Source organism: Melozone crissalis, unplaced genomic scaffold (assembly GCF_028551555.1).
Source record: "Melozone crissalis strain CALT ecotype California unplaced genomic scaffold, PUWL_Pcris_2 ptg000004l_1, whole genome shotgun sequence".
In the NCBI taxonomy this organism is placed as follows: domain Eukaryota; kingdom Metazoa; phylum Chordata; class Aves; order Passeriformes; family Passerellidae; genus Melozone; species Melozone crissalis.
Window position 1 is genome coordinate 42,716,454 of NW_026535782.1, and position 11,099 is coordinate 42,727,552.

General features: G+C 51.9%; 1 protein-coding gene across 1 annotated transcript; it reads left to right on the forward strand.

Moving 5' to 3' along the window:
- Positions 1 to 835: 835 nt before the first annotated feature.
- Positions 836 to 10,809, forward strand: MFNG (MFNG O-fucosylpeptide 3-beta-N-acetylglucosaminyltransferase). Its single transcript, XM_054277544.1, has 8 exons — positions 836 to 1,174; positions 5,797 to 5,845; positions 6,362 to 6,464; positions 6,552 to 6,705; positions 7,740 to 7,825; positions 9,079 to 9,244; positions 9,755 to 9,840; positions 10,670 to 10,809. The coding sequence occupies exons 1-8, from the start codon at positions 836 to 838 to the stop codon at positions 10,734 to 10,736; spliced, it is 1,050 nt and encodes a 349-aa protein (XP_054133519.1). The 3' UTR covers positions 10,737 to 10,809.
- The last annotated feature ends 290 nt before the right edge of the window (positions 10,810 to 11,099 follow it).

The window sequence follows — 11,099 nt, forward strand, 5'->3', positions numbered from 1 at the left end:
CCAGAGCCCACATCAGTGTCACCGTCCCCATCCTCTCTCAAGATCAGGGGGATGAGCAGGCCTGCAGAGATCGGGCCGAGCTGTCACAGAGAAGCGAGGAAATCAGTCAGGCGCAACAGGTTTGTCCTCCTGTTGCCGTTTGTCACCTCGCAGGTGTCCCAGAGCGGGGCTTCCCTGCTGAGGCAAACCCGCTGTCAGACGCGGGCCTCCCCCTGCTCCATCCTTCCTCCCCGGGGCCGCCGCCCCGCCCCGTGCCCGGAGGCGGAACCGGGGCTGGGGAGGGAGCCGGGGCTGGCAGGGCCAGGGGCTGCGGCGGGAGCAGGTGGCGAGCAGCCCCGCCGCACACTGCACCGCGTCCCTGCCGCCCGCCTGCTGCCGGCTCGCCCCTGTGCGCTGGTGTCTTCTGATGCCTTCGGTCCAGGCTTCCCCCTCATGGCTCTGATCTCCTTTGCCGCCCCCTCAACAGCCAGCCTGGGACACGCAGCCTCTCCCTCGGAAGCAGGGATGCTCGCATTCCTCCTGGCAGGCTGTGCCAGCCACGTGCTGTCACCTCGGAGTGTTTTCCAGCCGTGTGTCCCTGCCTCGCTGGGGCACTGAGCTCTCCGTAGTCTGTGAAAACACCCCCTGCTTCAGCGGGATCCTTCGGCTCTGCTGACTCTTTGGCTTCCTGGTCTTTGCCCACCCTGTTCCTCGACCACGTCTGTTCAGACCCTGCTCTTGACAAATCTTGCCCCCTCGGAGGCTTCGAGAGGAGCAGGCACCGTCACGTGGAGGTGCAGCAGAGCTTGTCCCCGTTCGGGAGGATACGGGCTGCGGCAGGATCGGTTCGGGAGCCATGGGCCGTCGGCTCCTCCGCGGTGTCTCTGGAGCCGCAGTCGTCCTTGCCAGCGTGGCCCTCCTCTCCATGCGGCACCGCGGGGCTCGGGAGACGGCTCAGTACCCAGGGATCGGGGAGGGGATGTTGGAGAAGCCAGAGCAACAGAGCCAAGGGAGCCCAGAGGGAGCCGGTGGCAGGGGGCAGACGGACCTCAGACTCCATCCTCCGGAGGGATACAGGAGTGAGGGAAGCCTGACGCTTGGGGACATTTTCATAGCTGTGAAGACAACCAAGAGGTTTCACCGGAGCAGGATGGAGCTGCTCCTGGACACGTGGATATCCCAGGCCAGCAAACAGGTGAGTGTGTGGATTCTGACTAGAGAGAAGGTGTTAGTAGTGGGGCAGGGGTGTCAGGGCAAGGGGATAAAAGCCAGAGGAAGGGGAAGCTGGGCATCATGGTGCCCCTCAGTGCTTTGCCTCATTTTCTCTTATTTCTCACTTCACATTCAAAGGGAAATGCTATTCAGCAAAATGTTTCACCAGTAGCTGGTGAAACAGGGAAAGGCTGGTGAAGATGCCATGCCAGACTGAATGCACAGACCAGCCTGTGTCTGTATGAAATGGTGGCTTTCCATTTCTCCTGGTGCCATGGGTTTGTTGGGTTTGGAGCTGACCGGCTCCCCAGGCCGTTTGTCAGGATGCCTACACTGTGCGTGGGCACCCATTGCCCTGGAAAGGTGCAGTGCAGTGGGCAAGAGAACAAGGCAGGCAGGCTCCTGGAGGACCTCCTGTAGTGAGCCCTGTTCATCCCTCAGCACATCAGCACAGTCCATACTTTCCCTTCTTGGGCAGATGATGCCTTCATGTGCATGATCTTGAAGTGATGTGGGTGTATTTTTGACTTTTTCTTTCTTTCTTTTTTTAAACTGGGGGCCCAATGTTTCCATCCTTTGCTCAAAGAGTTTGGAGAGTTTCCTTCCTGCTAGAGAAACTGGTGCAGGGCACCACATTAGTGGTGCTCTGCAGGCTGGCTCACTGGTGGGCAGGAGCACTCCCCAGAGCTCCGGTGCTTTGCTCCCTCCCTCGCAGAGCTGCTCCTCAAGAAAGAAGAAATCCTATGGCTGCCCTGAAGGTTTTTTTTTTTTTTTTTGCCTCTGCCTGGGTGTAATGGGTGCCTATAAGGCAAATCCAGGCCCCAGTGAGGAAGGGGGACGGGGGTGGAGATGCTGGGTAGGAGAGTGCCTGAAGCAGTGCAGGGTTTGCTGGGTAAGGGTGGTTTTCCACTTCGTGGTGCTGCAACTGTCTGGCCCGCTGCGGTCGTCACAGGAAGCCAAGTCCTATTTTGAGCACGCTTCCTCTCGTGGCTGCGTGTCCCTCTTGGTGTCTGAGATGCCCTGCTTCCTCCTGCAGAGGCACTTCTCCTCTCCAGCCAGCTCCAGCCCAGCAGCTCCTTGGAGAAACCAAACCCCACCATGTGCCTGCACTGGCAGTAGGATATTGCTCGTGGGGCCTTGCCAGTGGGTTGTTAGGGAGCAATTCACCTGTCCCTCCTTTGTTTGACAAATCAGTGCCTGGCTGTTCTGTGGATGACAGGAATTAGATGCTAGCTCCCCAGACTCATCTGATCCCCTCTGGAATGCAAGTGGTGTCCAAACCTTGGAAGAGGTGTTGAATTTTCCATGCTACTGCCAGCCTCTGGAAAGCTACACAGACTGAGCAGAGAAATAGGAAGGAAGGCATAGAATGGGAGTGTCACTCATTTTAAAACAGAGTTTTTTCAGTGTTACAAATTTTTGTTGCAAGATTGATATTTTCCTTCTCCCTCCTCAATTTTCGGTGTTTTTCTTCTTCTTTTTTACAAAATGGCTTTGAGGGAAGGGGAGTGGGAACAGAAAGGGAGGTAAAGAGAAGTACATGAAAGTCAAAACCATTTTTTTAAATATATTCCTGTTTAAGGGGTTTTTTAAGTTTCCAGGAAATGGTTAGTTTTGAAAATTTGACAATATAGAAAGCCTCACTTAGCAAAAAAAGGACAGCTTTCATTTTGCAAAGGACATTCAGTTGTTGTGGGGACAGGAATAGTACATCAGACCTCCTGTTATTGAGTCCTTATGGAGAGACATAGCCTTTAGGAACCAGTCCTGGAGAAATTCAGGTCTCAGAAGTCCTGATGTGCAGAGGCTGCCTTCTCCTAGGGCTGATCCAGCTTCTTATGGTCTCACTTGCCCTCAGTCATGGCTGGAGACCAATTCAGTGAGTGTTTCTCCACCAGTGGCCAGCAGGGAAATTTTAGCAGCTGGCTGTGTTGCTGATTCCAAGCCTGGCTTCAGAGCAGGATACCTGCACGGTTTCCTCCTGGAGGAAGCAACCCAGACCTCCCAGGTCAGGCTTAGGTGACTGTAACAGCAGGCAGGAACAGCTGTGGTTTTGATGGCAAGGACAGACTGTATGGGAGCTGAATTAAAAATCCTCTGTGTTGGACTCTGTTGGGGTAGAGAATAAGAGAGAGAAGGTCTCTGAAACTGCTCTGAAGTTTAATCTGAAGACATGCAGTTGGTGAGAGATGGGGAAGTGTGAGATGGGCACTCTTTGCTGGACCATTCTCTGCCTCCTGAGAACTGATCCATGACAAACTTCCCACTGGAAATTGATGTGAAAGCCATTTTAGTGAAAGGCCTTTTCCTCAGCAAAAGCTTAATCTAAATAGTAGTGGGGGTTCTGATGATTGTTTAACTGGACAGAATCTTGGAGTGACTTACACTCCTGGCCCCAGTAGTTTTGATGGAGAGGAGTCCAGCTTTCTGGTGTGGTTTGATAATGTGAGCTATTTCTAACACTTCCCCTCCATTTAGAAGCCCACACACCCAGCCAATGGGAATGAAACCTTTGAATGGCCCATCCTGAACTGGCTTTCAGATTTTCAGTGATGTGAATGCACCCCAGATTTTGAATCTGTTCTCTGTGCAGGACACAACAGTAATCCTGTTGATGTGTTTGCATTTTGGAGAGGGTTTCTTCATAGAGGAAGGGTACCCTGGGAGCTTAGGCGATGAGCATGGCCCTGGATTGTCAGGTTCCACATCTTTATTACTTTTTGCTATTTTTTTTTATTGCTAGGCTATTTCCCTAATTTGGGGTGAGGAGGTCTCAAAGCCTAGCATTTATCCATTGCCTGGGCTCTTCTGTTGAGAAGAGCTGCCAGAAAGAGCTGTTTGACACAGTGGCTCCTTATCACTGCTTGCGCTGCTGTCCAGCAGACATCCTTTCCTACACAGACATCTTCTCCACTCCAGAATGGAGAGATACTTTCTGTGCTTCATCTCTGGCAGCACCTGCTGTGCCAGGTTTCCCACCCTCAGGTGTGTGAGGGATGGTGAGACGAGGATGGAGGCAGCTGCATTTGCTATTGTGATCTTCTTTTGCACTTCTTGAGCACAGCCAGGTGTGCCATGGAGATCAGAGTTTGAAAGTGCCAGAAAAATTGGACTTGCCTGGTCCCCACACTCATATTTCCCTTTTCCCAGTTATTTTGGACAGTCTGGTGTTGCCTGTGGTGACAGTGTACTTTCATCCTTGGGTTCTACAGGAACATGTTAGATGTCTGCAAAAAAACCCCCAACATTTCTCATCTTGCATCAAGAGAAAACTGGGAACCTCAGAATATTTTTACAAGTAGAAAATTTGGAAAAGATGCATCTTGCTATTTTAAGTCAAATGTGATGTTTGTTAGACACGTGATATCAAGTTGGTTTTATATCTGTAAGCAAGTAATTTCCAGCAACAATATTTCTTGGGTTTTTTATTTTGAAAATGTCAGAAAATTTCAACGGCTTCAGATTTTGTTTTTCTTAAGTTGGAAATATTTGCCATAGTGGAAATTTCTAACTCTGACATGCTGGCAAAGGAAATCCCGTGCTGCTGACAATCTCTGCCTTGCCTGAAGGTTGTGATATGGTCCCTGACCCGGAGCAGTTCCTTCACCTGAGACTTGGCTAATTGCTGCTTGTCTCATGAAACCCTTGAAAGTGGTGTTAACTAAGAGGTTTTACAGGTGGGGTGAGGTAGGGATGTGTGCATGCTCCATTGCTGCAGCTCAGCTCTCAGAGGGTAATTCACCGAGCCTGTAGCTCATCCATCTGAGATCAGGAAACCATCCTGCTGTCTCTGCTTGAGTCAGGTATCTCTGAGGGTCCTTCACTGCCTTATTTTCATATACACAACTTTTCTCCTGCTATGTTCTCCAGATAGGGATATCTCCCACATGCTGGGTGGGTGTGGGAGATGTAGAGACTCATGTCTCCCTGCGTTTGGGAGCAGTGATGGCTCCTGGAGCTGCTGTCTGCCTGCCTTGTTCCCTTTGTGCCTGTGCAGGTGCTGTGTTTAACCAGCCTGTGGGCAGCTGGTGGGGAGGCTGTTTATGGCTCGCGACTCCTTTTTCATTTCATGAAAGCTCATTTTCTGCCTGAGGAAAGCTTTTCTCCACCAGCCCTGATCCTCGCCTGGCTCTGAACAGGGGGAGCTGTGCCACATAATGGCAGCAAGGGGGATTAGAGAAGCCTGGGAGTGGAGGAAGAGGAGGAGGAGGGGGCAGAAAGTGGCAGGGGGCTGTGCAGACTTCACACACAAGCAGATGTTCTTTTAACCCAAGCATCATTTAACCACAATGCCTTAATTTTTCTACCACTGACACCTAATCCAGGGCTACCTTGCCCCCTCACTCAGTGTCATGGGTGCCCTGTTCCCAAGGCAGTGGGAATGGGGGTGAAAACGAAGCCACACAAGTACTGATGGTTGTGCCCTGCAGGAAGGGGGAGCACAGCCATCCTTCTGTTCATCTGCTGCCTGGGAGTGGGTACAGCAGCAGAGCATGGAGGGGAGTAACCATGTCAAGTGTGTCCAGCTGTGGGAGGAAGAAGTGGGCAGCCAGGAACAGCACCAGCTCCATCCCCGAGAGTAATCTCTTTTCCTTGTTTCCCCAGACCTACATCTTCACTGATGAAGAAGATGATGCCTTGAAAAGGAGAATGGGTAATGACCTATCCTATGCCACCACCTTCAGCCCCTCCTCTACCTTAGCCCTGAGCTGTCCTGGCCTTGAGAGGAGCCTGGTGTGAGGGCTGGCTGTCCTGCACCAGCCCTGCCCAATGAAACAGGCCCCTTGCCGTGTCCTGTGGTGATGATAGTTTGGTGTAGCTGGCTTACCCCAGGGCATGCAAACAGCTGGAGGCAGGGTGCTGTCGGCTTTAAAGCATCCATGGGTAGAAGTGGCACATGACAGAGCCCCTCAATCTCTGCATCATGGTTGGCAGTGGGCAGGGTGGAAGTGTGGATGGCAGGCATTCTAGTCTTGGCCAAATTGCTTGGCTCTGTCCATGTCTCATCTCCTGGTAGGGGGAGGAGTGGAACCTGTGTCTCCATGGGTTTGGATGCCTTTTGGGGGGGCATGAGGACACTGACTGTGAACAAACCCCTTCCCTCCTGCCCAGATGTCCTCCCTGTGACCATGCAAAGTGGGCTGCCTCTGAGTTTTTCCTCCTCTGGCAGGTGGCCATGTGATCTTCACCAACTGCTCTGCCGAGCACAGCCACCTGGCCCTGTCCTGCAAGATGGCTGCAGAGTTCGACACCTTCCTGGCCAGTGGCCTGAGGTGGGGCAGGGCTGCTGTGGGGGGACCCCCAAGGGCAAGAGGCACCCTCCTTACTGCAAACTTCTTGTGTCTTCCTGTCTGCCCCAGCTGGTTTTGCCACTTGGATGATGACAACTACCTGAACCCTGGGGCGCTCCTGAAGCTCTTGTCCTCCTATGCGGAGACACGGGATGTTTACCTGGGCAAACCCAGCCTGAACCGACCCATCTGGGCCTCTGAAACGCTGCCAAACAACCAGACGGTACAGCCTGGGGCAGTGGGGTGTTTTGGTGCTCTGGCTCACATTTGTCATGGTTTAGCCCCAGCCAGCAGCCAAGCCCTACGCAGCTGCTCACTCACTCTCCCACCAGAGGGAGTGGGGAGAGAATTGAAAGGGTAAAAGGTAGAAAACTCGTGGATTGAGCTAAAGACAGGGAAAGCAAAAGCCATGTACATAAGCAAAGTAAAACAAGGAATTACGTCACTGCTTCCCACAGGCAGGCAGGTGTTCGGCCACCTCCAGGAGAGCAGGGCCCCATCACGTGTAATGGTGACTTGGGAAGACAAACACCATCACTCCAAATGTCCCTCCCCTTCCTCCTTCTCCCCACACTTTATAGACTAAGCATGGTGTCATATGGGCTGGAAAATCCCTTTGGTCAGCTGGGGTCACCTCTCCTGGCAGTGTCTCCTCACAACCTCCCTTGCACGCCCAGTTTCCTCACCAGTGTGGCAGTCGGAAAGCAAAAAAGACCTTGGCTGTTGTGTAAACCCTGCTTAGCAATAACAAAAACATCTCTGTATTGTCAACGCTGTACTCAGCACAAATCCAAAACACAACCCCACATCAGCCACTGTGAAAAAATTAACTCTACCCCAGCCAAAACCAGCACACAATTGCAAGGAGAAACAGGTCCCAAGAGGAATGACAACAGCTGAAAACTTGCCATCTTGTCTATACATGGCTGTAAGATGTTGACTAAATTTGATCGTCCAAGGGGCAGAGTCCCACGTTGCTGCTCTGCCTTTGGGTACACGTCTGGCAGGACAAAAGCCTGCCCTAGGCACCCCACCTGTTGCTGCCAGCAGGAGCAACTGGCTGTTCTAGTTATGAGGAAGCAAAAATCCATGCTGTACTGTGAGAAAGTCCTTCCTCTGGGCAGCGGTCAGGGGGCTGGGGTGACAATAGGGCTGTGCTTGTCCTGACATCGAAGCTGGGTTTCCAGCATTCCCACCTCTGGGAGTGTGGTATTTTCTGAGCCTCTGCCATTGATTTTCTCTGGCGTTTCTCTCCAGAAATCCGTGCGCTTCTGGTTTGCCACGGGAGGGGCTGGGTTCTGCATCAGCCGCAAGCTGGCAAGGAAGATGGTGCCCTGGGCCAGGTGAGCTGGGGAGTGTGGGAGCCTTTGGAGATGAGCAACATGGCTGCACATTAATTCCTGGCAGTGTCAGCCCTGGATTTGTGCATGTGGTGTGTGCAAAGGTGCAGAGTGCCGCGTGCTGCACATCTGCAAGATGTGAGACTGGAGGAAGGATGTAGTGGGTGGGTCTGCCAACTCACTGAAAACTGGCAAGAGCAGGCACATCAGTAAACATGGTCACAGGATGATGTACTCCTCTCTCCCCATCTCCATAAGGCTCTTGGTTATTCCTCACACTCCTTCCCATCCCTTTCAGCTTCGTGTGACTCTTTTCCCATCTGCCTATCTCATCTCCCCTTCATCTGCCTCTTTCCAGATTTCCGTGCCTCCCTCCTGAGCTAATTTTATGTTCCCTCACCCTAAACCTTCTTTGGCTTCTTAGGTGTCATTTCCTCAGCTTGATGCATGGAGAACAGAGGTAGGTCCCAAGGTGTTATCCCAGCCTAGAACAAGGTGATGCCCTAGGTTACACCCCAGGCACGTACACTGGTGGGCATTGGCTGTGCCTTAACCAGCCTTAACCAGATCTGAGTGTACCCAGAAGGACAGATCTGATCCACACCAGGTGGCTGCGTTAGCCAAATCCCATGATAGGTATTTTTTGGTAGACCCAGTCAAAGGATGATCTGTGATCTAGGGTAAAGTGAAAGTGGCACAGATAGACAATGCCTGACCTGGCATAAAATCTGCCACTACTGTTTTTAAAATGCTTAAAACACATTTCAGTTTGCTGGGAGTTGTTGTAGTAGACAGTGCCTCATACTGTGTAAATAATTCCAGTTCCTGAAGCCTTAAAACTGGTTATAGTCTGTCATCAGAAGGTGGCCAAGTATGTGGTGTAGATGGCTTATCCAAGCTGCGTGTCCTGTTTTCACTTCCCCCTGGACCTTGCCATGTGCTCCCACTGTTTCTCTTGTGGTGGCTTGTCTGACTCCCAGGGGCTGAGTGCACTTCACCAAACACGTGGAGAAATGACTCAGTGAAGTCTGTCAGCTGTATGCCTCAGCTTACCAAGGACCTGGATCATGTATCAGGGACAGCATGGCTGGGAATGGTGAAAGAGCAAGCCCGTTCCCGAGTATGTGCAGCTGGAACTCAGGGATTTCTTGCCTGGTTACAGGATTTACTCTGGTTTTCAGTAATCTCCTGCCCAAGTGGATGCCTACATCTGCCCCTACCCTTTTCCTAGTCCATGCAGCCCTACTCTCTTCCAGTGGCAGGAACTTCCTGAGCACTTCGGAACTCATCCGCCTGCCGGATGACTGCACCGTGGGTTACATCATTGAGTGCAAAGTCGGTGGGCAGCTGATTCCCAATGCACTCTTCCACTCCCACCTGGAGAACCTGCAGCTCATCCCCACCTCTCAGCTCATGCAGCAGGTGAGGAGGGGAAGGGAAGCAAGAGGGAGGTGTGTGAGGAAGGAGGAGTGGAAGGAAGCTTACAGGCATGATGTTCCACTGATGGCACTGATGTGCATTGAATCAATCATCTGCTCTTCTGGAGAGGCTTTCCTGACAAATGCATCTTTGAAATAAGGAGCAGATGTTGCCTGCAGCACAGCTGCCAGTCACAGTGCCCTGGGATCAGTGGTGGGGAGCACATGTAGGGGGAGTGATGGGAGCATTGAGGGCATCCCTGGGAGAATGTGGCACAAGGACAAGCAGAAATGATGATTGATTGGGAAAGGGCCTTTGACATGGCACTCTCTCTGCCTTGCAAAGGACTAGTAGGGTGGACCATCATGGGAAGGAAAACAGGAGAGATGTGGAAGGCAGAGGCTAAGCCAGCAGAGAAAGAACTAGAATCAGAGTTTTTTGTCATCCACAGCAAATTCCTTGCTCCTGAACTCATCTCATTCTCTCTACTCTTTTCTCACTGCTACTTTGTAGGTCACCCTCAGCTATGGTGTGTTTGAGAACAAACTCAACATCATTGAGCTCAGCGGCCCCTTCTCGCCCGAGGAGGATCCTTCAAGGTATGGGGCATGAGTGCTCTGGGTGGTGCTGCTGTGTGAGCCCTCAGACAACAGGCTGGGAGAGGGAGGCAGCCCAATGGGGTGCAGGAGGGCTAGAGGGAGGAACAGGAACCTTACAGCCACATGGCTTATTGGGTGAGGGGCACTCCAGCATTTGTGAATGGTTATAAAACCTTTTTGGGTGAGTGGAAAGAAATGAAGCATTTAAAACATTTTATTTGGACAATGCCTAAGCCAAAAGTATTGCTGTTTATTTCCCATTTTGAGACTGAACAAGCTAACCTTTTACCTCAGGGACAGGAACAGAAATGTTCTTTTAAACTCAAGGAAGGAAATTCTGCTTGTTTTTTTCATTTTCTGCTTTGCTGAGAAAACTGAAGGGAAAAAAGAAAAAGGTTCACTTCAGGCTGACTGCAAACAAAACTGTTCTTTGATTTACCTTCTCCTCTTTGAGTGAACAAATCTAAAGTTGTTATTTGCAGAGCATGAGTAGGAAGATCCTAGCTGGAGATAGGAGGGGTGGGAAGCAGCTTGGTGGTGAAAAGAGCATCAGCAGAACCATGTAGCAGGGGCTGGTGCAGTGCCCATCTCCCTGCCTCTGATCAGGGTGAGCTGTGGGCTTGGGCTCCATGGGCTAGAGCTGGATTTGGGTATCAGAGGGAGGCTTTGCTGAGAAAAGACACCTTAGAGTGAGCAAACAGTCCTGAGCTCTGTGGTGCAGGGTGGGCACCTGATGTGGAATGGGGTGTGAGGGAGAGGCCTCCCATCTTCTAGCTGTGTGCTGGTGTAAAAACTGTCCTCTGACCTCACTTTGCTTTCTCCCCAGCAGGTTTCGATCCCTCCACTGCCACCTCTATCCCAACACCTCCTGGTGCCTGCAGGCTGTTGGCTGGTGATGCCTGAGCCTCAGCTGCAGTGGGTCCCCGTGACAGCTGTTCACCTGCAGGGAGTGGGACACTGAAGAAGCTTGGTGCTCCCAATTTCACCTTCACCCTGGTGGTCTTGGTGCTCTGTGATGGCTTTCTTGGTCCTCGCTCAATACTGGTGACACAGGACAAGAGACGAGTTCTGATCCAAAGATGGATAGGATGGGCTGGACACATGAATGAGCTTCTCATCTGAGTTGGGATATGTGCAGGGGATGGGAGCAGTATGTCTTCTGAGCAGATCAGGAATAGGATAGTGACTGCTGGGCATCTGAGCAGAGATGAGGACTTGCTGCTGCTGCTGCTCTGTGCCCTGGCTGCATCTTTCTGGAC

Bases quoted from the DNA above. Each gene is read 5' to 3' on its own strand.
- MFNG (XM_054277544.1), top strand. From the start codon at position 836: ATGGGCCGTCGGCTCCTCCGCGGTGTCTCTGGAGCCGCAGTCGTCCTT. The intron at 6,465-6,551 runs GTGGGGCAGGGC...TGTCTGCCCCAG, and splicing joins TTCCTGGCCAGTGGCCTGAG to CTGGTTTTGCCACTTGGATG. The intron at 9,245-9,754 runs GTGAGGAGGGGA...GCTACTTTGTAG, and splicing joins CCTCTCAGCTCATGCAGCAG to GTCACCCTCAGCTATGGTGT.